Source organism: Alternaria viburni (assembly GCF_023758015.1).
Source record: "Alternaria viburni strain BMP 2772 chromosome Unknown scaffold_2, whole genome shotgun sequence".
NCBI lineage: Eukaryota > Fungi > Ascomycota > Dothideomycetes > Pleosporales > Pleosporaceae > Alternaria > Alternaria viburni.
Genome location: NW_026055771.1, coordinates 1,651,523 through 1,678,727, shown reverse-complemented (window position 1 = coordinate 1,678,727; position 27,205 = coordinate 1,651,523). Strand labels below are relative to the sequence as shown.

General features: G+C 52.7%; 7 protein-coding genes across 7 annotated transcripts; 3 read left to right on the top strand and 4 right to left on the bottom strand.

The window, feature by feature from the left end:
* Nucleotides 1–331: 331 nt before the first annotated feature.
* On the top strand, nt 332–1,249 carry J4E79_001510 (uncharacterized protein; the record flags this gene model as incomplete). The annotated part of the gene is made up of 1 exon (XM_049350419.1): nt 332–1,249. The coding sequence occupies one exon, from the start codon at nt 332–334 to the stop codon at nt 1,247–1,249; it is 918 nt and encodes a 305-aa protein (XP_049215578.1).
* A 365-nt stretch (nt 1,250–1,614) lies between these two features.
* J4E79_001509 (uncharacterized protein) lies at nt 1,615–3,463 on the top strand (the record flags this gene model as incomplete). Its single annotated transcript, XM_049350418.1, has 2 exons — nt 1,615–2,803; nt 2,853–3,463. 2 exons carry the CDS (start codon nt 1,615–1,617, stop codon nt 3,461–3,463), a joined length of 1,800 nt encoding a protein of 599 aa, XP_049215577.1.
* A 2,524-nt stretch (nt 3,464–5,987) lies between these two features.
* J4E79_001508 (uncharacterized protein) lies at nt 5,988–8,489 on the bottom strand (the record flags this gene model as incomplete). The annotated part of the gene is made up of 4 exons (XM_049350417.1): nt 5,988–6,871; nt 6,919–7,196; nt 7,244–8,085; nt 8,283–8,489. 4 exons carry the CDS (start codon nt 8,487–8,489, stop codon nt 5,988–5,990), a joined length of 2,211 nt encoding a protein of 736 aa, XP_049215576.1.
* A 1,232-nt stretch (nt 8,490–9,721) lies between these two features.
* RPL34B (60S ribosomal protein L34B) lies at nt 9,722–10,197 on the bottom strand (the record flags this gene model as incomplete). Its single annotated transcript, XM_049350416.1, has 3 exons — nt 9,722–9,928; nt 9,978–10,091; nt 10,174–10,197. The coding sequence occupies 3 exons, from the start codon at nt 10,195–10,197 to the stop codon at nt 9,722–9,724; spliced, it is 345 nt and encodes a 114-aa protein (XP_049215575.1).
* Nucleotides 10,198–10,900: 703 nt separating this feature from the next.
* On the top strand, nt 10,901–18,462 carry PRPF8 (Pre-mRNA-processing-splicing factor 8; the record flags this gene model as incomplete). The annotated part of the gene is made up of 3 exons (XM_049350415.1): nt 10,901–15,110; nt 15,162–15,617; nt 15,974–18,462. The coding sequence occupies 3 exons, from the start codon at nt 10,901–10,903 to the stop codon at nt 18,460–18,462; spliced, it is 7,155 nt and encodes a 2,384-aa protein (XP_049215574.1).
* Nucleotides 18,463–22,203: 3,741 nt separating this feature from the next.
* Nucleotides 22,204–23,389, bottom strand: J4E79_001505 (uncharacterized protein; the record flags this gene model as incomplete). The annotated part of the gene is made up of 2 exons (XM_049350414.1): nt 22,204–23,020; nt 23,076–23,389. 2 exons carry the CDS (start codon nt 23,387–23,389, stop codon nt 22,204–22,206), a joined length of 1,131 nt encoding a protein of 376 aa, XP_049215573.1.
* A 906-nt stretch (nt 23,390–24,295) lies between these two features.
* Nucleotides 24,296–27,119, bottom strand: J4E79_001504 (uncharacterized protein; the record flags this gene model as incomplete). Its single annotated transcript, XM_049350413.1, has 3 exons — nt 24,296–25,768; nt 25,818–26,525; nt 26,574–27,119. 3 exons carry the CDS (start codon nt 27,117–27,119, stop codon nt 24,296–24,298), a joined length of 2,727 nt encoding a protein of 908 aa, XP_049215572.1.
* Nucleotides 27,120–27,205: the final 86 nt, after the last annotated feature.

Here is a 27,205-nt window from a genome sequence, read left to right as displayed (position 1 = left end):
GGGCGTTGACACTGGTTATTGGAATGCTCCGCTAGCCTGCTGTGTAAAGTCCCCGAGATCACCAAAATCGCTCTCGGAGACATACGTGAGCACAGCTGACATCGACTGTGGAGACTTTTTCTCTATACGCCCGATCTTATACGCTCACTGACATTGTCCCCGAACAAATAGATTTGCAATGTACTGCTGGCGGGCGATGCTCAGCCATCGTACATATGAGGGATGCCGGCCCTCATGTTAATCGCATCACACACAGCACACCAAATCAAATCTAACTCACATCCCGATATCCAGCTCATCTAAAATGACCCTTCTTACCTCTCGATACACAATGGCAAGTTTCCTCGACGCTGAATCCGCGCAAAAGTACAAGAATGCGGAGAAGGCGACTCGTCCTTATGTCAAAACCATCGTTCAACAATCCGGAATAGCTGCCTATCTCGAAACAGGAGCTGAAGCCAATATACTCGATTTCGCATGTGGAACGGGAGTTGTTGCACAGGAAATCTACGATACAGTACCAAAAGAGAAGTGGGAACAGCTGAAAGTGCTGGGCACTGACATCAGTCCCCCGATGTTGGAACATTTGAGAGCGCGAGGAGAGACGCAGGGATGGAAGAAACTGGATACCAAGATTGTGGATGGGAATGTGAGTTATCCGTGTCTGCGGACGCTCCAGCACTGGGTTGATACTAATGCTTTCTTCCAGACAGACATAACCCAAGCTCTCCCTAAGGCATCATACACACATATATTCGCCTCCTTCGCTATATCCATGCTCCCCGCACAGACACTCACGTATCTTTGCTCACTGTTGCGCCCAGGCGGATACATGGCAGTTGCAACGTGGTCGAGCATGTCATGGGACAGCCTTCTCACTCGCAGCATCGCTCTCACAAACGCGCCACAGCCTTACTCGCCCTCGCGTGAGGAACTGCGAGAAAAGTTCTGCGGACTTTGGGCTGACGAGTCATACTTGGCACAGCAGTTTGAAGCAGTGGGCTTGCGAAGAGTAGGGACTTCTAATGAGAAGAAAGCCGTAAGCGTTGGGACGCCAGATGTTTTCGTAGCGACTATGCAGTTTCCGCTGCAATATGTAAGGAGTACATGGTGGCAGGGCGAGCGAGAGGGAATCCTAGAAGATTTGAATGGTGCTATGAAAGGCATTGTACAGCAGGAGGTTGGAGAGGATGGGGAAGTGGAACTGGTGTTCGATGGGATAGTTGGGTGGGGTTGGAAGAGTGGTTAAGGGTCCATCTAGCTGTGCAGCGCGATGTAGTTTCCATTTGCGACATCTGTAAACGACCCCATCTTCTTTGCCTCTGAGTATTTAACAAACCGTCACGACGGCAAGGATTATGTCAGTGACGTACAGCGGTCATGCCTCACTTTCAGATGATGCTATTCCTAGCGTCGAGGCGCACGTCCCCGCAAGTGTTCCACCCCAATGTCGATCAGCCGGCGCGACATCTCGTGGCCTCCCGACAGAGTGACCGGCGATAGATTGACTCGACACCCAGCGCCATGTTCCCTTGAGACACCCCGACACTCCTTTGGTCCACTTACAACCTCCACCTCGCCCACTAGAGCGTCTACCACTTTTCACCCACGAAGATGTCTGGCGCTCGCCCACTGCTCTCTGCACGCGCGTCCTCGGACATCAGCGGAGAGCGCGACATAGCAGAAGATGAAGCTCTGCTCACAGGCCGCCCAACAGCACACACGGAGAAGGACGGGCCGCGATCATGGAAGTTCTGGAGAGAAATAGGTCTATTTGTCTGGGCTGTCATCGCAACAGCGGCCGTCATCGTGCTCGCCGTCATCTTCCAGAAGGCCGGTTCCGACTCCAAGGCTTCACATGCGAACGGGAAGAGGAACTTGATCTTCATGGTGTCTGATGGCATGGGCCCTACCTCGCTGTCGCTCACAAGATCGTTCATGCAGTTCCAGAACGGCGCACCCTGGAGTGAGCAGCTCGTTATCGATCAACACCTTATCGGACAGTCGCGAACACGGTCCTCTTCCTCCCTCATTACCGACTCGGCAGCAGGCGCGACTGCATTCTCTTGTGCGCAGAAGAGCTACAACGGTGCCATCTCTGTTACACCCGACCACGAGCCATGCGGCACAGTGCTGGAAGCGGCCAAAAAGGCAGGATACATGACTGGCCTGGTTGTGACCACGAGGATCACGGATGCGACACCGGCGTGCTTTGCGGCTCATGTCAACATGCGATCGGAAGAAGACCGCATCGCAGAACAGATGGTCGGAGACTACCCGCTTGGGCGCGTCGTGGATTTGATGTTTGGAGGCGGCCGATGCCACTTCCTGCCCAACTCGACGGTCGACTCCAGCTGCCGCGCCGACAACAAAGATATCGTGGAATTGGCGAAGAAGAAAGGATACAAATACGTCGACGACCGCGCGGGCTTTGACATGTTGAAAACAGGAGCAGGCCTAGATCTGCCCATCTTGGGACTTTATGCCGACACAGATATTCCCTACGAGATTGACCGCCGCAACGAGAACGACATCTACCCTAGCCTGCACGAGATGGCCGAGGTTGCCATGAAGGCGCTGAGCGATGCGACCAGGGACAGCGACAAGGGCTTCTTCCTTATGATCGAAGGGTCAAGAATCGACCATGCAGGCCACCACAACGACCCTGCTGCTCAGGTACACGAGGTGCTCGCATACGACAGGACCTTTACCAGCGTACTGGACTTTATCAAGAACGAGAAGACAGAGACAGTCATGGTCTCCACCTCGGACCACGAGACAGGTGGTCTAGCTGTTGCCCGCCGTACGTTCTCCCCACCCCTCCAGTAGCAACCCTCACTAACAGCCACCAGAACTCCACGCATCCTATCCCGAATATCTCTGGTACCCCTCCCCCCTCGCAAACGCCTCGCACTCCGCCGAGCGCCTCGCCCTCGAATACACAAAGTACCTCCTCGCCGGCCCATCTGACGAGGACAAGGCCAACTTTGTGCGGAGTTCCATCACATCCGGTCTGGGCATCTACGACTACACCGACAAGGAAGTCGCTGATCTCGTCGCTGAACCCATCACCTCCCTATACCAATACGCAGACATGGTCTCCCGCCGTTCACAAACCGGCTGGTCGACCCACGGTCACAGCGGCGCAGATGTGAATATCTACTCTTCGGACCCCGAGGCTGCCAAGGCGCTGGTGGGTAACCATGAGAACACTGAGGTTGGGGACTTTTTGAGGGATTATCTGGATGTGGATGTTGAGGCTGTTACTAAGGAGCTGAGGGAGAAGGGTACGGGGTTGACGGTGCTGGATGTCAATGGTACGGAGGTTAGCTGGATGGGCAAGGTACCTGAGGAAGGGCAGAGACTGGATGGTCAGACGCATCTGGCCAGCTATGGAGGTGACCATAAGAAGAGAGGTGATGGGGGTGTTGTTCACGGTGAGGAGTGTGGCTGTGGGCATTGATTTTGAAGTCGTTTGGGCATGCTTTGGCGTTTTGGGTGCAGAAGAGATACCGGTTGATATAGACTATTTAGCTTTTAGCGTCAAGTTACAGTTCAATTTCAGCTAAATCCATCAGCAACTTAGTTGACAAGCGATTCAGAGTTCTCATTATCATTATACGAAGGAAAGGAACCAACCTTTTTCGTACACAAACCCAGCCTAGATATCTACCATCATACGGCACCACCAATCAAGCCAAGCACTCGAAAAACCCCTCAGTCTGCCAGCTCCATCTACTACCTCTACTCTCCTTCCTCCTGTCACTACCTGCATCACTCTTCTCTTTTCTCGGTCTCCTTCTTTGCGTTATACCAACTCCCATCTCCTCCCTGCCAAGCGTACCTTCCCTCCTCTCACCACCTTCCGCGCCAGCTTGCGTGCCAGACTGCGTTCCTGATCTGATGCTCCTCCTCAGCGAACTCCTCGACCTGATATCCACATCTCTCGGTGGGTACTGCCAATCAGCCATACCGATATCGTCGCCAGCATCCCCTTTCCTTCTTCCCTTCAGCTTTTTCTTCCACTTCCCCATTCTCCCACTCTTAACCCTACGTATTGACCCTTCCCCCACACCGCCCCAAAACCTACAAACCAGTGCACACACATGCCACAGAGCCAGAAACATCGCGCCCGTCGCTGATATGCCACCTGCACTGTGTATAGCCCAGTTGACGCGATTGCAGCGGGCCTGGAACGAAAGTCCCTTTTGAAGAAAGATGAAATGCCATAGAGGGTAGTGGAATTTTCCGATGCAGAAAGCGAGGCCGGGCTTGATGTTGGATACGTAGACGTAGATGTGGGAGGCGAGAGTTAGGAACATGATTGTATCCCAGAGGCTGAGGAGGAGGTTGTGAGCTAGGGGCTTGTAGGCCGGGTGGAGGAAGGGGTGGTACGTGTGCTGACTCGGTGACGACGGTGATGATGTCGGTGGGTTGCCCGAGTCACTGGCCCAGTGTGATGATGTGCGGTTGCGGAGTGTAAAGTTTTGACTTGATGGCGGACGTTCGATGTCGTGTGCAGGTCTTTGCGAGCGTTCTTCTTCTTGATCTCCTTCTCTTCCTTCGAGACGTCCCCATTGCTGATTCCACCATGTGAAAAAGCGCTGCCGTAACCTTTCCAGCCATGCTTTTGTAGCTCTCCGCCTCCTCCTCACATCTCTCTCCCTCCGTACCGCATGAAACTGATCCGCATACCAGCCAATGCACAGCGAAGCGTGCAGCGCATCCAGCGGTACCTATCACACATCAACACCTGCATCTGACACTGACGATCACTCCAGCCTTTCCGATCTCGATGCCGATTCGTACACCCTTATCGTACCAGACTCTCACTCCGCGAACTCACAAACAGATAGATAAAGACCCAACTAAAAACTGCCGTTCGTTCGAAGAATAGCTGCATGAGTTGCTTCTTCCAGTCCGGCGGTACACCATAGTCTTCGACCGCCTCAGCAGCAGCCGTATGTGAGATGAGTTGCATGAGGAGCAGGATCGCGGTGCTGAGTATGAGTATGTGGATGACGATGTGGGCTTCGAGGACGCGAGGGTGGCGGTCATTTGGTAGGGAAGCGAGGGAGAACGGCGCGGACGAGGTCGAAGCCATGATGATTTGGGAGTGGTGAGAGCTACGCGTGTCTCTGTTGTGGAGGTGATCTGACGAGACGTTGCGCTTTTCTGGGCTCGCTCGTGCAGGCGCTTGTTCGTGACTGCCCAGGTGCGGCCGAAGGCTGGGGATGAAGTGATCTGGAGAGGCTGCGGCAGGAGCAACCATGCCAGCTAGCTGCTAAGTACCAACGGCGACGTCGCTCTTGCCGTAAGTGGCAATCGCCTGCTCGCGATACCTAGGTACCATGCCAGCCCAGATATGAGCTAGTGGCAGGGCAGGAATCAGCGAAGAAGGCAGGTGCGACTAGTAAGAACACCTCGAACGCTATCTACTCGTCTACGATATCGTGTAGAGGAGTGTGCTGTAGCAGATTTCCATCAGGGTAAGATAGAATAAAGACTCATTTTGTTGATATATGCCTACCAGGCAAAACCTACCTTGAAGGTATTCATGATCCCGGACATAATATGTGTGTACCTTTGAGGTTTCCTTTTTTCATATCAAGGCGAGATCGAACTGATTATAACCTTTCCGATATATGCCTTGAGGCAAATTCTACCTTTGAGGTACACATCACATTTGTGATGATTCGACGAAGTTCAGCGTATATGTGCCTAGATAGTCTGATTTCGTCAAGATACCTCCCAAAGTAAAGTTATGTCCATACCAATGAATTTCCCTTCATTACTGAACTACTCTTCCTTCATACCGGATACCAAGCGACCATCACCAGTTAGGCGTACCTTCCCCTACCCACAACTCCAAACTCCACGCTAATACAAGGGCAAATAGCACTCTGGGCAAGCAAACAGTTCCCCGCCGGCCAAATTGAGTGAAAGTAGACAAATTAGAGAAGGTCAGTCTGGTCCTACTGAGCAAGCTACACTCCAAACTCGTTACCAAAGTTGCCGTTACCGTACGACGTCGTCCAATCTGGCTGAGTGTCTAGTAACCAGGAAACCGAATCGAACATCTCGAAGCTGTTCGCACTAGCCATACCATTGGGCATTTGCAATGGCATACTAAGCGTGTTGATGTGTGGGTTGAAATTGGGCAAGGTATGAGCCGGGTTTTCCACGGCACCAGGCGGTGGTGTAGAATTGCTGGAGGAGTCCGGATTCGTGGGGTTTGTCATGACCGTGTTTTCGAGCTGTTCCGCAGCTCCACTAACCTGCGCTTCTCGCCAGCGGAACGCGCAGTCAAAGACTACACTCATGCTCATCCGACTACGGATGATTAGGCCGAGAGGGTCATCTAACATTCCAGTGCTTGGTCGCCTCTGCTGCTGTTGATGCTGTTGCTGATTGTGCTGATTGAACATGGTGCTCATGCCTGAGTTACTAAGAGACGGCGACTGAGAGAGGCTGTGTAGGCTGCGGCCGCGGGAACTCTCTTTCCACAACTGTGCCAGAACCTCGGCAAATCGATCCAAGAGATCGTTCGACCATACTTTGGATTTCCTCAGCGCATCCACAGTCTGTAGAACAAATTGTCGACCTTTGTTCGCGGGAAGCTTGCTGGCAAAGTCTGAGTTGAGGAGCTTGAGCAAGGCGAAACCGGCTGCAAGAGCCATCTGCATGACGTAGTAGGGAACGTAAGGCAGCCTGCCCTCGTGTTGTATCTTAAAGACACGCTCCAGATAGGCCGTCGCGGCGAAGTACAGCGCGACAAGGTCGTCCCGCCGTTCAAGCCGTATCTCCGGGCTGAAGAACGAGTACAGATGCAAATGTAAGGAGACGGCGTAGTGGTACAGTTCTTCCAGGCCTGTTTGAAGTCAGAGAAGTCCCCATGAATGAGGGTGTCATATATACCGCTGTCCACCCCGTCCAGGGAGCTGTTTTCTTCCTTCACACGCTCTTCCTTGAGACGATCTGCTTCCAGACTCATGTAGCTTGTGGCGGCGCCTTCGGCGAAGCGATGGCTGTTGGCGGAGTACAGGAGCTTATTGATCCTGCTCGCAGCCATTTCCTGGCGAAGGCGGACGAACAGTGTGGGTGGTATAATGCGCATGTGCTCTTCGTCGTCTACTTTGAAGTCGAGTGTCGAATCGTAAAGGGTTATCGAGGGCTGTCCGTTTCCTGTTGACACACTGCAATACGTTAGCTTTGGCAGTATGCTTTGATGGTACAAACTCACGTTTGCGCAACGATGTTGCAGACGGCCCACGTCCTCAGCCGATCGTGTATATCCTCCCGTCGCAGCTGCATTTTCGTTCTGGAGAAGTCATCCGGGTGCGTCGGCTGATGCAGACCAATCTGCATGGCAACCTGCATCATAGCGCCACACAGTATGAAAGTCGGGTCGGTCACTGTCCGCTCTGCTGGGAGTGGCCAGGTACAGAGCAGACACAAGGCCTTGACTACATGGTGGTTCGGCTGATTTCGAATAGAGTCCCAGATGAGATCGCTCAGCGGCTTGGAGAGATCCTTCAGCAGAACCGGCCGTGGCCCATAGCGGCGTGCGGCAACCGCGATAATAGCCCAGAACAGCAGCTTGTGGTCCTGCGAGTAGTACTCCTCAGGCGAACGCACTTGATCTAAGAATGGCAGGAATGGGTGGTATAGCTGAAAGTATTCGGCGAACAGCTCGTTGACCTCACTGTGGCCCAGTCGCACTTCGCCGGCACCCAGCGAGAAGAACATGGGCGATCCGCTGCGCAAGTCGAGCAGAGATGTTGCCGCCACTTGTGTATGTTGTGTCTGTAGGAAGGCGTCGTCCTCCATCTTGGGGACTGGGCCGGGAGTGAAGGTGTGGTTGTCTGACGTCTGCTGCGGAGCATTCAGGACAGGCTGGTTCGGCGTGGACTGGCCTTCGTACATGGCGAGTCGCTCTCGCAAGTATTCCATCTCCTTCTCCATCTCGGCATTCCTATTACGCTTGCCGACACGCTTGAAGTTGGGCTCGATTACGCATCGCAGGTTCTGTTTCTGACATCGCGCACAGCTGACGAAGGGATCTTGCTGGACGTTACACTTGAGCTGCAATGGCACCGTTAGCGGGACTATGAAACATTGACATCTGACAGCATGTCGTTGGTGGTAGCAGGGCGTATACAGGCGCGGAGCATCGTAAACAGTCACACGCATTGATCCCAGTGGCGCGCACGCGGGCGCCCAGGCTTGGGATTGAGCTTCTCCATGGGCGCATGGACGGCATGTAGAAAAAAAGAACTTACCTTCTGCTGGCGACACTCGTTGCAGGCGCGCTTCACCGCGGTATTGCGCCGCGACGACGACGAGGGCCGCATATCACCGTCGCCATTCTCATCATCGTCGCTGCTAGCCGAGCGCTTGAATCCTCTGGTGTGGGTGCTGTTGGGGCTCTGGAACGGATGCGGCAGTCCATTTAGTCCGGGCGTCGTTGGTGACATGGAATGCAGCATATTGTTCGACATATGCGACCGATATCGCAGGGAATTTAGGTTGTGAGGGTAGGTAGAAGTGGGGGTCCAGCAGAGGGAGTCCGAGGCCGCAAGCGCGTGCGAAACTTGACCGGCTGCCTGGCCACGACTCTGACTCCAATGCCGTGGGAGACTCACTCGATCATGCGCGCCTGACTGCTATCACAAGCTGCAAGCTCCTGCAGGAAGCCGCCGAACTGTGGGCTCTCAGACGCGGGCGAGCTTGTCAGAATTGGTTCTGACTCTCCAATCATAGCCTGCGACCACCCATGCTGAATCGCGGCAAGCCTCGTTCTGGCAATCTCCACCGTAACTATCCGGGCCCTACACCTACGCGTTATGAACCGGTTTCTTGGACTTTTCGCGTGTTGGCTGGGTATTCCAGGACTAGCCCTGGTGCGCTGAAGATTCTCGATGTCGCATGCGTAGGAGCGTGAGAGCGCGCAAACAGGACCATCAAAGTCTGAGGTCATTCACGCTTGCATTATTGTCATCGGACGTGTTGGCAGAAGTTTAGCGCATGCATCGTCAAAATGGGGGATGAAAAGATGAAAATGGGAACACTGGTTATTCCCATCACCACATTCAAGGGAAGAAAAGAACACCCTAGACCCTACATTAACTTTAGGTCACCCCGGGGCCTACTTCGCACGCTTTTATGTCAATATAGGCTGCAGAACTGTTTAGTTTGTTCTTTCTATAACGTGCCGTCACAACTTCAATCTCTGGATCAGGTTGCGAAGCATCATATTCAAGTCGTACTGATGTGGTTTCCCATCCGAAGAGGTTATTTCATGAGGACCAGTGGTAAAGTGTAAGTTCAGGGCATGCTATCACTATCATGACGCAGGTTGCAGGGACATCAGACAGGCCTGGGTTGAACATGGTGGTGTGGATTGTTGGCGTTGCTTTGGCCGCTGTTGAACCTCGCGCACAGGTTAAAAGATTTCGGATACCCATACTAGCATTCGAGATCTGAACAGCATGCAAGCCACCAAGTCCTGATAATAGTGTCACACCGCAGTCTGTCGGGAAACATAGCGTGTAGCTTGTGGATGTATTCGTGACCCTACTCAGCTACATCCTGGCGGAGTGACGTAGAAATCATCTTGATATCGTAAAAGCCGACCGAACCAGGAGACTGCCCATAATGCACATGAACACCGAAGACCCAGTTTTGACATGCTAAACCCCTTGACACTCAATGCAACCGCTTAACGCTTCTTTTGCTGGGACTCCTTGAGGACCTTCTTGACGACCTTCTGCTCCTCGATCAGGAAAGCACGGACGATGCGGTCCTGGACGCAGCCGGCGCATCGCGATCCACCGTAGGCGCGCTGGACGGTCTTCTTGGGGCGGGAGATCTGGGCGTACTCGCGGGGGCGGAGGGCTGGGATACCCTGGAGCTTGGTACCGCAGTCCTACAAACTGTCAACAACAAGCCTTTGCATCCTTCCGGGTCTGACTTACACCGCACTTGGGGGCAGTGCCCCTCTTCTTGATGTGCAGGTAACGGAGTTCACCACCGGGGGTCTTGATGACGCGGACCTTCTGGCTCTTGGTGTTGTAGGGCGCGCGACGCCTCTGCCCAATGTCAGTCTTTGCTTCCAACGATCCAAGATCCTCATTCGCCTGGTCCAGGGCTCGGGAGTGCGGTGCGACGTACGTAGGTGAGTCTGTTGGACGGCATTGTGAAAGATTTCCCGGGGAATCAGTGGGCGATTGTCTGTGTGCGTGTGAGCGAAAGGATGTCGGAGGTGGTGTCGCAAAGGGCGATAATCGTACCTGGGTCTGGAAAGGGATTGTTAGTATCGTCGAAGAACTTCGCAGGACGGCGAGCTTGCTTACCACTGTTGTCGTCGTTGGTTAGTGAGGCAGCGAAAATCGTCGTGTGCTCGGTTAGCCGACCTGCGCTAGCACGCTAGACAAGGAAGCCGGGCTCCACCATCACGTGACGCGAGCCCGTGCACGGAGGCCTGGCAAGAAGATTCACTAGACTATAATGCGAACATCTCCATCGCCACTCCACACAACGCGCAGAGGGTGTATCTCTGCTTCGTGTGCCCCGCCAACTATACGACTTTCGAGCTTCTGGAGACAGTCTGGAGACCCACGCGCCGACGCGACTTCCCCTTCTTCGACCGCGGCGCCGTCCGCAAAGCTCAGGATTCGACTCCTAAGCTTGTCGCGCGACCAACTGTGCTCAATCCACGAGTTCAGTATAGCACTGTGATCGCGTTATAGAGGTCAGTAATCCCCTTCAACCCTTTATCCCGTAGAAGCTGTGTGGCTCCTACAAATTCGATACTCGATACAGAGGCGCATAATTCCTCCAGTCTCGCGTTTTCATCCCCTCTAACGGCAACAGATTTCTTTCCCTAATATCAGTCAACATGGCTTTTCCCCCACCCCCGCCGCCGCCTCCACCAGGCCCTCCAGGTGCTGGCTACGCGCCGCCACCACCACCACCTCCGCCAGGTCCTCCGGGCTCCGGATATGCGCCGCCACCGCCGCCTCCTCCAGGACCACCAGGTGCGCCTGGTACAGTAGGCCCTCCCGGTATGCGGCCACCTGTCGACCCGCAAGTTGCGAAGTTTGCCCAAAAGAAGAAGGACTGGTTACGGCAACAGCGCCAAAGGTTCGGCGAGAAGCGCAAGGCAGGATTCGTCGAGACACAAAAGGCGGATCTACCCCCGGAGCATCTGCGCAAGGTGTTTAGGGATATCGGCGATGTGTCCCAGAAGAAATTCACCACGGACAAGCGAAGTTATCTCGGTGCGCTCAAGTTCATGCCGCACGCGGTTCTGAAGCTTCTGGAGAACATGCCCATGCCCTGGGAGAGTAGACGAGACGTAAAAGTCCTCTACCACACCAACGGATGTCTGACCCTGGTCAACGAGGTTCCTCGTGTGATCGAGCCCGTCTTCCACGCACAATGGGCAGCCATGTGGCTGGCCATGAGGAAGGAGAAGAGCGATCGCCGACACTTCAAGCGCATGCGTTTCCCGCCTTTCGACGACGAAGAGCCGCCCCTGTCGTACTCGGAGAACATCGAAGACGTTGAGCCACTGGAGCCTATTCAGTTGGAGCTGGACGAGGACGAAGATAGCCCTGTGTACGAGTGGTTCTACGACCACCGCGCGCTTCTCGATACCCCACATGTCAACGGACCCAGCTACGAGACCTGGAACCTTGACCTGCCTCAGATGGCAACGCTATACCGTCTGAGCAAACAGCTTCTCAGCGACATCGTTGATAAGAACTACTTCCACATGTTTGACATGGACAGCTTCCAGACAGCCAAGGCACTCAATGTCGCGATACCCGGAGGGCCCCGTTTCGAGCCATTGTACAAGGACATCGACCCGAACGACGAGGATTTTGGCGAGTTTAACGCTATTGACCGCATCATCTTCCGATCGCCTATCCGAACCGAGTACCGCGTCTCATACCCATACCTCTACAACTCCCTGCCGCGAAGTGTCAAGCTGGCTTGGTATTCTCACCCGCAGGTCGTGTACGTTCGTGCTGAGGACCCGGATTTGCCCGCTTTCTACTTCGACCCTGGAATCAACCCAATCTCTTCAAGAGCTGTAGCACCAAAGAACATCTCCGTAAGCCACGAGGATCTGGTCTTCGGTGAAGATGACGAGGACGACGAAGACGACTTCCAGATGCCCGAAGAGATGGAGCCGTTCATGGCTGACGAGGAGATCTCTACCCCAGACACTGCTTCAGCCATCGCGCTTTGGTGGGCACCCCATCCATTCGACAAGCGATCAGGTCGTATGGTGCGGGCACAGGACGTTCCCCTCGTAAAGCAGTGGTACCTTGAGCACGTTCCTGCGGGTCAGCCCGTCAAGGTCCGGGTCTCTTACCAGAAGTTGCTGAAGACGTTTGTTTTGAACGAGCTTCACAAGAAGCCGCCACAAGCACAAAACAAGCAGAATTTGATGCGGACGCTCAAGAGCACCAAATTCTTCCAGCAGACCAAGATTGATTGGGTTGAGGCCGGTCTGCAGGTTTGCCGACAGGGTTACAACATGCTCAACCTTCTCATCCATCGCAAAAACTTGACTTACTTGCATCTTGACTACAACTTCAACTTGAAGCCTGTCAAGACCCTTACTACCAAGGAGCGCAAGAAGTCACGTTTCGGAAACGCTTTCCATCTCATGCGTGAGATTCTGAGGTTAACGAAGCTCATTGTTGACGCTCAGGTCCAGTACCGTCTAGGCAACATCGACGCCTTCCAACTCGCCGATGGTATCCTTTACGCTTTCAACCACGTCGGTCAGCTGACCGGTATGTACCGTTACAAGTACAAGCTGATGCACCAGATCCGTTCCTGCAAGGATCTCAAGCATTTGATCTACTACCGATTCAACTCTGGCCCTGTCGGAAAGGGTCCTGGGTGTGGTTTCTGGGCTCCTGCTTGGAGAGTTTGGCTATTCTTCATGCGCGGTATCATTCCCCTGCTCGAGCGCTGGCTCGGAAACCTGCTCTCTCGTCAATTTGAGGGCAGGCACAGCAAGGGTGTTGCAAAGACCGTCACCAAGCAACGTGTTGAGTCGCATTTCGACTTGGAGCTCCGCGCTGCTGTGATGAGTGATCTCATGGACATGATGCCTGAGGGCATCAAGCAAAACAAAGTCAACACTGTTCTGCAACATTTGTCAGAGGCATGGCGTTGCTGGAAGAGTAACATCCCTTGGAAGGTACCTGGCCTGCCAGCCCCCATCGAGAACATCATCTTGCGCTACGTCAAGAGCAAGGCAGACTGGTGGATCTCGGTTGCACATTACAACCGTGAGCGTATTCGACGAGGTGCCACCGTTGACAAGACTGTGGCCAAGAAGAACCTGGGTCGATTGACACGTTTGTGGCTCAAGGCAGAGCAGGAACGTCAGCACAATTACATGAAGGACGGTCCTTATGTCTCTTCCGAAGAAGCTGTCGCCATATATACTACCATGGTGCACTGGCTCGAGGCCCGCAAGTTCCAGCCAATTCCCTTCCCAAGTGTCTCTTACAAGCACGACACGAAGATTCTCATCCTGGCCCTGGAGCGTCTCAGGGAAGCGTACTCCGTCAAGGGCCGACTCAACCAGAGTCAGCGTGAAGAGTTGGCTCTCATTGAGCAGGCTTACGATTCCCCGGGTACTACTCTTGCGCGTATCAAGCGCTTCTTGCTCACACAGCGTGCTTTCAAGGAAGTCGGTATCGATATGAACGATAACTACAGCAACATAAACCCTGTGTACGACATCGAGCCCATGGAGAAGATCACCGACGCCTACCTCGATCAGTACCTATGGTACCAGGCTGATCAACGGCACCTATTCCCAGCCTGGATCAAGCCCTCAGATTCCGAGGTTCCACCTCTGCTGACCTACAAGTGGGCGCAGGGTATCAACAACCTTGACAAGGTCTGGGAGAGCCAAGATGGAGAGTGCAACGTCATGATCGAAACTCAGCTGTCGAAGGTCTATGAGAAGATTGATCTTACCATGTTGAACCGTTTGTTGCGTCTCATCATGGACCACAACTTGGCGGATTACATCACAGCGAAGAACAACGTGCAACTCAACTACAAGGACATGAACCACGTCAACGCGTACGGTATGATTCGTGGTCTCCAATTCTCTGGTTTCGTCTTCCAGTTCTATGGTCTTGTACTGGATATCCTCCTTCTAGGTTTACAGCGTGCAAACGAGATTGCTGGTGCACCAGAGAGCCCCAACGACTTCTTGCAGTTCAAGGACAAGGAGACCGAGGTGCGCCACCCGATCCGATTGTACACCAGGTACATTGACCGCATCTGGGTCTTCTTCAGGTTCACCGCTGAGGAGTCTCGCGATCTGATTCAGCGTTTCCTCACTGAGAACCCGGATCCTAACTTTGAGAACGTCATTGGATACAAGAACAAGAAGTGCTGGCCGCGTGACTCGAGGATGCGACTGATGCGTCACGATGTCAACCTTGGTCGCGCAGTCTTCTGGGATCTCAAGAACCGCCTACCACGATCGGTCACTACGATCGAGTGGGACGACACCTTCGCTAGTGTCTACAGTCGCGACAACCCCAACTTGCTGTTCTCCATGAACGGTTTCGAAGTCCGTATCCTGCCCAAGATCCGAAACTTGACTGGCGAATTCCCTGTTAAGGACAGCGTATGGTCTCTTGTCGACAACTCCACCAAGGAGCGTACCGCGGATGCCTTCTTGCAGGTGACCGAAGAAGATATTCAGAAGTTCAACAACCGCATTCGACAGATTCTGATGTCTTCTGGATCTACTACATTCACGAAGATTGCGAACAAGTGGAACACGACTCTTATTGCGCTCTTCACCTACTACCGTGAGGCTGCGGTGTCCACCGTCAACCTACTCGATACGATCGTGAAGTGCGAGACCAAGATCCAGACGCGTGTCAAGATTGGTTTGAACTCCAAGATGCCTTCGCGTTTCCCTCCTGCTGTGTTCTACACGCCCAAGGAACTTGGTGGTCTGGGTATGATTTCTGGATCTCACATTCTTATCCCAACCAGTGATAAGAGATGGTCAAAGCAGACTGACACTGGCGTCACGCATTACCGTGCCGGTAAGAAACTACCCCGTATAAAATGGAATGAAACTTATGCTAACTTAATAGGTATGTCGCACGATGAGGAGACTCTCATTCCTAACATCTTCCGATACATTATCCCATGGGAGTCTGAGTTCGTCGACTCCCAACGTGTCTGGATGGAATACTCCCAGAAGCGTCAGGAGGCGCAGCAACAGAACCGCCGACTAACCCTCGAGGACCTGGAGGACAGCTGGGACCGTGGTCTCCCTCGTATTAACACCCTGTTCCAGAAGGACCGCAGTACCCTCAGTTTCGACAAGGGTTTCCGCGCACGGACCGAGTTCAAGATTTACCAACACATGAAGAGCAACCCCTTCTGGTGGACCAGCCAACGCCACGACGGTAAATTATGGAATCTTAACGCGTACAGAACAGATGTTATTCAGGCTTTGGGCGGTGTTGAGACCATCCTGGAGCACACCTTGTTCAAGGCAACGGCCTTCCCATCGTGGGAGGGTCTCTTCTGGGAAAAGGCATCAGGTACGTTTTTCCGTGTACTGAGTACAGTCTCGGTCTTTCTTTACTCATCTCTCTACACTTCCTGCCAACATCGTATTCCCCAACTGCCCTTTGCCCTGTTCCTTTGTCTTACCAAAATCACGTGTCGGCTGTAAGCCTGGCTCGCTATCTTGGTTCGTAGCAACATCCTTACCAAACAACACCCTCATCACGTGCTGGCGCTGGTGCCTCATCTCCGTCACGTGCGGCTGCGGGTGCCTGGAGAGATGCATGGGCATAAAACTCTTCTACTCCTCCCCTTGTTATTTCCTCTTCTCCGTCACGACCACCCCGAACACCTCATGCTTCTGTGCATAACAATGCTAACTTTCCTATAGGTTTTGAGGAGTCTATGAAATTCAAGAAGCTCACCAACGCCCAACGTTCCGGTCTCAACCAGATCCCCAACCGTCGCTTCACACTTTGGTGGTCACCTACCATCAACCGAGCCAACGTCTACGTTGGTTTCCAGGTCCAACTCGATCTCACTGGTATCTTCTTGCACGGCAAGATCCCCACCCTCAAAATTTCGCTCATCCAGATTTTCCGTGCCCATTTGTGGCAGAAGATCCATGAGTCCGTCGTCATGGACTTGTGCCAGGTCTTCGACCAAGAACTCGAGGCTCTCGGTATCGAGACGGTTCAGAAGGAGACTATCCATCCGCGAAAGTCGTACAAGATGAACAGTTCTTGTGCTGACATTCTCCTCTTCGCCAGCCACAAGTGGAGCGTATCACCACCATCTATGCTTTACGACACGAAGGACACCATGAGCGCCACAACGACAAACAAGTTCTGGATTGACGTTCAATTGCGATACGGTGACTACGATTCTCACGACATTGAGCGTTATGTCCGCGCCAAGTACCTCGACTACACTCAGGACAGTATGAGCATCTACCCGTCCGCTACTGGTCTCATGATCGGTATCGACCTGGCTTACAATTTGTACTCTGCATACGGACAATACTTCCCTGGTCTTAAGCAACTCGTTCAACAAGCCATGGCAAAGGTCATGAAGGCTAACCCTGCGCTCTACGTCCTCCGCGAGCGTATCAGGAAGGGTCTTCAGCTGTACGCATCTGAGAGTTCTCAAGAGTTCCTCAACTCACAGAACTACTCTGAGCTGTTCAGCAACCAGATCCAGCTGTTCATCGACGATACCAATGTCTACCGTGTGACAATCCACAAGACCTTCGAGGGTAACTTGACGACCAAGCCCATCAACGGTGCTATCTTCATCTTCAACCCTCGTACTGGACAACTGTTCTTGAAGATTATCCATACTAGTGTTTGGGCTGGTCAGAAGCGTCTTGGTCAACTAGCCAAGTGGAAGACGGCCGAAGAAGTAGCGGCTCTTATCCGGTCTCTACCTGTGGAGGAGCAGCCGAAGCAGCTCATCGTCACTCGTAAGGGTCTGCTTGACCCTCTTGAGGTGCACTTGCTTGACTTCCCCAACATCTCCATCCGTGCCTCGGAACTGCAACTGCCCTTCCAGGCGGCTATGAAGGTCGAGAAGCTCGGTGACATGATCTTACGAGCGACTGGACCTCAGATGGTGCTCTTCAACTTGTACGACGAATGGCTGAAGACCATCTCCTCATACACGGCCTTCTCCCGTTTGATCCTCATCCTGCGCGCCCTGCACGTCAACCAGGACAAGACGAAGCTGCTCTTGCGTCCAGACAAGACTGTCATTACACAGGAGCATCACATCTGGCCCTCACTAGCTGACGAAGACTGGATCAAGGTTGAAGTTCAACTTCGAGATCTCATCTTGCTTGATTACGGCAAGAAGAACAACGTCAACACTTCATCCCTCACCAGCAGTGAAGTGCGTGACATCATCCTGGGTATGGAGATCTCAGCTCCTTCGATGCAACGTCAGCAGGCTGCCGAGATCGACAAGCAGCAGGAGGAGCAACAGCAGTTGACTGCTGTCACGACTAAGACGCAGAACATCCACGGTGAAGAGATGGTTGTCACGACTACATCGCAGTACGAGCAGGCATCCTTCGCCTCTAAGACCGAGTGGCGGACGAGGGCTGTGGCTACTTCCAACTTGCGCACTCGTGCGAACAACATCTACATCAACTCTGAGGATGTCAAGGAGGAAGGTCACTTCACGTACGTCATGCCCAAGAACGTACTGAAGCGCTTCATCACCATCGCCGATCTCCGTGTTCAAGTTGCCGGTTACCTGTACGGAAAGTCGCCAGCGGACAACGACCAAGTCAAGGAGATCAGCACCATCGTCATGATTCCTCAGGTTGGCAACACCCGCGATGTTCAGCTGCCCAAGGAACTGCCCAATCACGAGTATCTGGACAACCTGGAGCCACTTGGAATCATCCACACTGTCAGTGGCAACGAGCCTCCATACATGCAAGCCAGCGACGTCACCCAGCACGCTCGTCTCATGAACCAGCACCCTAGCTGGGACAAGAAGACCGTCTCAATGACAGTTTCCTTCACTCCTGGTTCCGTTTCGCTCGCTGCATGGGCCCTCACTCCTGACGGCTACAAGTGGGGTGCTCAGAACAAGGACACCATGTCTGACAACCCAACTGGTTTCAGCACCAGCTTCGGTGAGAAGTGCCAGTTGCTACTTTCAGACAAGATCCGAGGTTACTTCCTCGTACCAGACAACGGCGTCTGGAACTACAGCTTCATGGGTAGCACATTCGGTACCGTGGAGAAGAGGCCGGTTCATGTGCGTCTCGACACACCTGTACGCTTCTACGACAGCATCCATCGCCCATTGCACTTCCACAACTTCGCTGAGTTGGAGGATGTCTGGGTCGATCGCGAGAACCAGTTTGAGTAAACGGGACGATGTACAACAAAAGGAGGAGTGTATCTGAGTAGGAGTATACCCTCTCACGGCGTTCCTAGGGATTTGGCGTTTTTGCATCATCGTATCATTGATTGCATGCATAGTGGAGAATGGGCGATGATTGAGATTGGGTAGCAAAAACGTGCATAGTGTATTATAATGTTTTCAGCGAAATGCATATTGAACTCACAATATTTCTTCCATGTCGTTGTGATTACTGCGCCTGCTGCTCTGAACTACTCGATATTTCGCTGTCTGTACTACGTTCTTCTACCGATGAGCCAGCGTTTTGCTCCTGCGCTCCAACACCTTTGGTTCCAGCAATGGCGATGGTGAGAGGAGAGGGTTGAACGTTGTGACTATTCTGCTACTCAACATTGAAAACCAGCTATTCAAGCACGTGTAACTCACCTTTGTTCTTCTCATGCTCGAGACTGAATGCCAAATCCCCCTTGTCAGATGCAGTTGACGATGTCGAAACTGACGTCATAGGTTTGGTCGTAAGCTTCAACGGCCGCTTTCCGCTTTCTGTGAGGTGTTCGCGCGTCATAGCACTCAAATTTTTGAAGGCCTTGTGCGATGAGAGAGGTTGGATATAGATTGGATAAGGTTGCGCTGTTGTTGATAGGGGATGCCCAGGTATGCCCTTTTCTGCACGGGGTGCCCCGCATCATCTTAAACCTTCGATACTTCCTTCCCAACGCAGTCAGCAACAAACGAGTACTTGCATTTGCTCTCTCAGCTTTTGTGGCTCAGCTCTAGTACTCGTACGATGGCTTTGCACCTAATTTCCTCGCAAGCATGTTACAGTCTCCATTCCAAAACTGTATTTTATCATCGCTATCCCACACTACTGCGGTAACCTAGAGGCGACCTAAAGACGACGAGCTAAATACACCTCCCGCATTTTATACGATTCATACGCAATGAGATACTCTATAAAAGATAGAAGTATTGTATATCCGAGAACTCCTCCACTCCATCATCCACAACCCACCTGCCTCGCTCTTTCCGGGTGTTGTATGACACACGCTTCCTTCCCCACCTCCCACCTTCGAAGCCACATCCCTCGACGGCAAAGCTTTCGAAAGACAAGTTTATCGAGACGTCCTCAATACTCTGGAATGTATTCACGATCTCTCGCGCTGTTTCTAGAACCGCAGAGCAACCGGCTCGCTGTAGATCCAACCGTGCATAGTATATCGAACGGAATCTTACGTCGAGAGTTCTATGTTCTATGTTCTTATTGCTAGGGTCTCTTGCAATCATCTCCAGAAACAAGTTAATGCCGTTGCGCAAGCGCTCTCGATTTACATTGAACGCGAAATACCCGGATTGGAGGTTGATAAAGACAACGAACTTCCTGATCCGTTTGGCGATGGCACAAAAGGTGGTGTTGAAGTGCGCATTTTGGGGGTGCTTCTGGTTGTTGAGCATCTTTCCACCGGGCGCCAATTTGAAGGACTGGTTACAGAGTCGAATATTCATCGAGCCTGTGTCGATTGTTGCAATGAATGATTTTTGTTTGTAGAGTACTGTGTGAACTTCGTTGCTGATTTGCTTTGCGGCGAGCATTATGTTTAGGATTCTCCCGCGTCCCGTGTCTTCGTCTCGGTGGGCCATCGGCCACCTTTTCCCGATATTCTCAGGAAGGTGATAGCCGATGATCATCTCGCGAAGCTCGAGGGGAAGATCCATGATGCGAAAATTCCAAGGCTGGCCTTGATGCTTGTAGCAGGCTCCTGGTGCCGTCTCGCTCCTAGGGTAGGGTATTACCTGCCGAGAATTGCTGCATTGCAGTCCGGTATTAGTGCGATATTGGCAGCGTCTCGGCATTTTATGATTGGGCGCTGGCGAGATCGGTTTGAAGTAGACTACAGTGGCTCTCGTTGGTTTAGTGAGGTGATGTCGATGTTGATGAGAGTGTGGTCTTTTTTTGAACGTAGATGGGAATGGGAATGGGAAGCATGGAGAAAGAGGTTTTTGCGGTATTTTATACAAACGGACACCGAAAACAAGAACATGACGCAGCGAAAAATAGAACGCCAAACCGTGGTTGCGCGCGAACTTACCGAGCTCTACCACAATCCTGACAAGACCCACAATTGGCGAGCCACTCACAAATACTGCGATTCAAGACGGGTATGCAGAATGCACCAATACGGAAAAATCAAGTCATAGAATTTGGCTTTACTATAGGCTCCAGGGTGTTCAGTTTCCCCTAATCCCAACGCGCCTTTAGTAACCCTTGAACCTCATCGTCATACCACTTCCATCCCGCCGGCACAGCGCACCCAAACTCATCCCAACCATGGTCTAACCTGCTCATGTCCAAGTCACCTACGTACCAACCTGGCGGTTTCTCATCATTCTGGAGAGCTTCGATTTGCATCAAACTAATGTCTTTGTAACGCCTCGGAACGATGAATTGAGCAGGGTGTGAACGATCTGTTGGATCGATAAGGTACTCATACTTCAAGCATGGGGCTGTGACCACATGAGTGGAAAGTTTGTAGTGAGACGGATTAAAGCGGAGTCTCCCCTGATGATCTTCGATGGGAGGTGGACAGAACACGGGAAGGAATCGAAAACTTGCGTGAGTGGTAGTTATAGCGGGTTTGGTTGGTTGGCGAATACCGTCAGTGTTCAAAGCTATCGTCCATGTGTGATTATCGCCGATGCGACGATGGCCATAATCTACAAGCGATGTCAATATCGGCTGATGCTTTGAGACTGTACAATTTTGTGCATCGCGTATGTCTAGAGACTCGGTGGGTAGATCGAGAATACGCTTCTTTATGTTCAAGAGCCGCGCGAGACCATCGGATGAACCATCAGCTGCGTGTTTCATGAGGAACGAGCGTTGGAGAATGAAGGTCGGGTATGGTAGAAGGGAGTATGCGTGCGACCAAGTGATTATGTTGAAGACTTCTGTTACCGAGGGCTGGAGCAAAGCAGCGCAAAGCGGGGAATCGCAGCTGCTAAGGAGGACCAAATGAGGGCAATCGCATGACGGACGTGCTTTCGCTTTCTGCTTACAGTTGCGGACATGCTTGTCGAAGTGATATAACTGTCATTTTTTAGCTCTATGTGTCTTCTTTAAAGCAGATTCAGCTAAAAAGGGCCTACTTCATCGCAGTCTTCGAGTGGTGGCGGGATCTCGGGCCCAACCCATCCATCCTTCTCTAGGTATGCTTGCATTTTCGTAGTTGAAGAACCTCTTCGAACAAAGATAATGATTTGATGTGTGCCAGGTCTGCGAAGGAAAAAGCAGATTGCAAAGCTGTTGCTGATGATAGCATCAGTTTCTGCTTGGACGTTGCGAAACTCCACCGGTGAAGCGAAAAACGGCTTCAACGCATTGTTGATGTTGTATTGGGTCTTTATAGTAGTTTCATAGACGTGCTTTAGCGTTTTACACACGCGAGACAAGGCTATGATATCCCTGATTTCGAGTTGCTGCAAGATAGACGCTTGGACGGGGGTGTGTCGATCGATAAGACCTACAAGGTCGAACATGTCTGAGTTCAAGAGTGCTTGAGTAGTGAGAAGATAGGGAGTGTGTGAGTAGCCAGGAGAGTAAAATGGAGAAGAACGAGCAAAGGAAACTATATGCTAGTCGGGGAGCGTGAAGAAGACGTTGATGTGATCTAGAGAGCATGGAAAGAAAAGGACACTGCGTATGCGTCAACGACTGAAAAAAACACGAAACGCAGACACATCTACAATCCATCACTCCCGCTTCAACCACGCCAAATTCACAGCACTCAAACAACCTTTCTCCCCCTTCTCCAACCACCCCAACAAATTCTCCATACCCAACCTCTCAAACCCAACATGACTCTCGACACTCGCGCCCGCCGTATGACTCAACACCATAACATTACTCCTCTGCACCAACCTCTCGTTCACATGGGGCTCATTAGCATGAACATCCAGCCCCGCCGCCGAAACCACCCCCTCATCCAACGCCCTATTAAGCGCCTCCTCATCCACCAACTTGCCCCTCGCAATATTCACAAGCCTCGCCCCCTTCTTAAACTGTGCGAATTCCTTTGTCGAAAGTAGCGTATCCCCTGAGAATGGCGTAGCAAGTAATACGCAATCCGACGTCGACAGCAACTCTTCCAGGCTCGCACACCACCTCGCCCCTATTTCCTTCTCCCTCTCTTCCATCCTCACAACATCGTAATAAGCAATCTTCATGTCAAAAGCACGACTAGCTTTCTCTGCAACACGCATACCGATGCGGCCCAGCCCCACAATACCAAGCGCGCTGCCATTGGGATTGTGCGTCACGGCCGCGATGTTCTGATTCGCGTTGCGGAACTGCTCTGGGTCGCACGATCGCGCCGCGAGGAAGGACCAGGTGATTGCGCGGTAGCAGGACAGGATTAGTACGATGGCGGCGTCGGCGACGGATTCGGTGCATGCGGAGGCGCTGTTGCAGTAAATGGTTCCTGCGTGTGAGGCGAGGTACTGTGTGTTTACCCAGTCGAAGCCTGCACCGGCTGAGGCGTAGATTTTGCAGGAGGAGGGGAGGAGATCGCTGGGGGAGGGTTAGTGCGTGAGGTTAGGAGGGGAGGGGATGGTGGTGGACATACATGAGTTCTTCATCCCAGTTCCCCATTTCGCCGCCTGTGTTCCAGAAGGGTCGGTACATGCCTACGAAGTCGCCCCATTTCTTCTCTTTGAGCGCTTGTTTGAAGTCTTCTCTGCCCATTGAGTACGTTCTTATGATGTTGAATTTGTTATTCAGCTCGGCGTACAGATCATGATTCCACCGGATATCGTCGCCGAGATGGAGTATGGTTGGCTTTGACGCAGATGAAGCGTTTGGTGCCAAAGGTGAGGTTTCGTGTGGTGTTGCAGGCGCGGGCAGCCCAGAGTCTTGGGGTGTTGGCGTTGCGGATGACATGATTTATCGTCGAATGTATAAATGCTTAGATACGATAAATATGCGAGTAGAAACACAGTATAAAAGCAAACGTATATCGAGGGCCGAAGTGCAGAGAGTAAAATGAAGCTGCCGCCGATTTCGCAGACCGTTGAAGCGCTTTCTCGTCTTACAACCCGCTCTCAAGACCCTAAAAGTGATGTAAACCCGAGAACCAGACACTCGGGTACACTTGCTTAATATCGCAGCCTTCTAGATCTCCTTCTTTCCGACTGCTTACTCGCAGGTCTCCTAGTATCCACTGCAAACCAGATGAAGAAGCGACAGGCAGAGTTCTCAAAGGTGCTGTGATGTATTCGACAACGGAAAACTTCATAAACAAAATGATGTTGTATTACAACGAGCACGTATAGCGCACGTAACGTGGCGTGCATGAAAGAGGACGTGGGGCAACAAGCCGCTGGCAAGCGGTGAAGATAAGGTTATCGATACCAAGAGCTGCACTACGCAATCAGAGCCTCCACGTGGTATATATATGCGCCTTATCCCTGTCGCATTCTTACGTGTTTACCGACCAGCATCACCGGTGTGTATGAGCTGACATCAGGGTGTTGTACTAGTTAGCTCCGTTCCACCATGTTATCTGAGAGTCAAGGAAATGTAGCTGGTTGGTGGAATGGTTGAAAATGCATTTTGAGTGTATCGAGCACAAGGTATAGTTGCAATGCGGAAGTAGTTCCTGGATCTTCTATTCGCTGTATACGGCGAAGGATAGGTACTTAGGAACTACACCCCTAGCACAAGATATAACAAACCGCCTGTTCGTTCGCTCGCTCATGTAGGACGGAGTAGAGCTCTTTCCCCACCAAACGCCGATATCTACGCCAATCATGGCTTCGTGAAAACATTACTGTTTGAGATACTCCCTCAGAACCAGTTTACTAAAGCCGTACTAGCCGGATTCGACGGGTTGCCCCCATGACCATACTGAGTAACCATGTCGTCCCAGAGCGTCCAGTCCATGTCGCCGTTGTCCATCATAACGGCGTCGTCAACCTGCTGCTGCTGCTGCTGCCCGTTACCGCCCATGAGCATGCCATTCAAAGCAGTGTTGCCGGTGTTGTCGATGCTGAAATCCATGTTGGTGGATGGAAGCATGCCGTCGCCAAACGTGGGGTAGCCATTCACCTTTGTTGGTGGATGCGCGCCATGTGTGCCGTATGGATGTATTGAAGTGGTGGTGTTCGAGCGCGGAGGCTGCGAAGTCGTGGACGGGGCAGCAAAGTTTGGAAAGTCTACGGTTGTGCCGTCGTAGACTCCGCCAGCACCCATGACGTCGTTGATCACATTGTCAAGGCCGAATTCAAACAAGTCGCCGAATTCCTTCCCAGGACTGCTATTGCTGTGACCTCGTGTGCCGTTTGCTGGTCCATTCGGTAATTGACGTTGCCCACTCATGCCGTCTCCATTCTGCAGCGGGCTGTTCCGCGATTTGGCTTGCGTAGGGCTGTTTGGCCAACTTCCAAGTTCAGCGCTAGGCATGTCTCCCAACTTCGGTGCAGCAGGTCGCAGCATGCTGTCCAGGATGTCGGCATCTTGTTGTGATGGCTGGTTCATTTGACTCTGCGCAGTTGGCATCTGGAAGGAAAACGGGCTATTGCCAAACTGCCCGCTTCGAATAGCCAAGCTAGCCCGCTCAAGAGCCAACTCTCGCTCTCGCGCAGCCCTTGCTTTCGTGAGCAATTTCCTGAGCGGTTTCCACAGAGTTCCTTGCTGGCCTTTGCGGAGTGGCGAAGCGTCGTTGAGCGGGAACCACCAACGGCCCGCTGTGGCTTCTAGGGCCCTCCATGCGCGCTCTACGGCTTCGCCTTTGGTGCGGACGCATAGCTCAGAAAGCAGAAAGGCGATGGCGTGCCATTGCACATACGTGCGGAACAGCCAGCCCCATTTCATAGTTCGCGCTTCGGTCTCGAGCAGCATGGAGTACTCCACATTCTCAAGCGAGGTAATGAAGAGCTTGTCCTTGGTTTCCTGAGGCAACGTCGCACCCCCATCTTTTCGCTGATATGGATGGTATACTATCAGCCACATCTTGCTCATGATGAGCCTGGAAATTGTCGCCGTAACCCAACAAATCGGAATAGTCATGTCGCAATTCTTGAGGTATTTGTTTTCCATGGCCTGGTGGCACTCTGTTATCCACTTCTCCTTCTGCTCGATCGTCATGCCAGCGAAGTACTCGGTGCACCTAGCGGGTCCCGGAGGTATGTATGCGATGCGGCGCATGATGTGAGCGATTTCGAAGCGGAGGAGGCAGAAGGTCATGTCTGTGAAGCCCTGTCGCTCTTCGGGGAACTCGGTCATGTCGGGGTGTATATCTGTGTCGTTCACATTGAGGGGCTGCGAGGTATTAGCATATATATGTGGAGCTCGAGCCAAAAAGACTTACCATCTTGGTGTCGAACTGAGCTTCCACGATGGTGGGATCACAGCCATGGTCTTCGGAGGATCGCGCGTCGAGAATACAAATCTGCCACCAAAGCCGCCTTCGCATCTCGATCTCGAATGGTGGCAGACCGAAGTGGCTGCCATCTCGGTGTATTCCGAGCGTCTGCGCGATGCGTACAACCAGACCAGTCAGCGTCCAGATCTTGCGCGCGTCATCGTTGCGCCGCATCAAGACGAGGAAGATGACAAATGACTGCAGTATGATAACCTCGTCGCAGTAGAGGAAGTTTGCCCTCGCCAGGGCCTGTTCCAGTCCAAATCGATATCGATTAAGCAGTGTAGCTCTGTCTTCTCCCCATCTTTCGAGACAGGTTTCCGTGGTGGAGCTTGTTACGGCGCCGTAGTATATGGCAAACAGGAGCGTTTCCAGCCCTTTGCTTACTTTATCGGGGTGTGCGAAGGCGTCGAAGACGGTAGGCTCGAAGGTGGGAATGTGCAAGACCTTGACTAAGGACTCGACGTTCTCCTTGTAGACTTCCCAGAACTGGCGCGCTTGTGGCTCGGGAGGATGCAGCGCGTGCATATCGACGTTTGAGGAACTGTAGCCGAAGATGAAGCCCTGGGCCGAGGACATGTTGGACGATTCGGGCGACTGTGCGTCATCTTCGTCGTCGTCGTTCTCTATGAGGATGGCCTTTAGATCTTCGACCTGGGATGCATCAGCGTAGTTACTGTTTAGCCAATTTTTCGTACATACCTCGTTGTTCAAGGAAGCCCAGAAGGAGTTGTTGATATAGCGACTCCGGCCATTCTCAACCACCAGGCGTCCGAAGCGGCTCTCGAGACCCTCGACGCTGTTGTCTGTCGCGACCTTTGCGCCATGCTGCTTGGCAGGCCACTTTACGCCGCTGTTCCCGTTGGGGCATCCCTCTTCGCTCGTGCTGCTGTGTCGCTCCTTCTCACGGTCGGCGGCTTCCTGCTCGTGGCCCTCTACCTGGGCATTCAGGCTGGTGACGACGCCCTCCAAGCGCCTCAGCCTCTCGAGCAACTCGGCATCTGGTGGTTTCCTGCTCTTGCGCGGCGCACGTCCAGGTCCGGGGAAGATGCAGTCGATTTTGGCGCGTGTACAGTTGGAACACGGGTTCTTTTTGTCGCATTTGACTTTGCGCCTGCGGCAGGTTACGCACGACCGGGGGTTTGGCGTCGGCCCAGCACCACCACCGGGTGAGGGGCCGCTGATGCTGCCGCTTGGCCTGTGTGTGCCATTGGGCGGACTCTGGCTCTGCTGCGTATTGTCCGACATTGTACGAGAGGTGGATGACACTGGGAATAGTCTCTTCTCTCACCCAGACGTCTTCTCACTCTTGACACTCGCACCTCCGTGTGGCT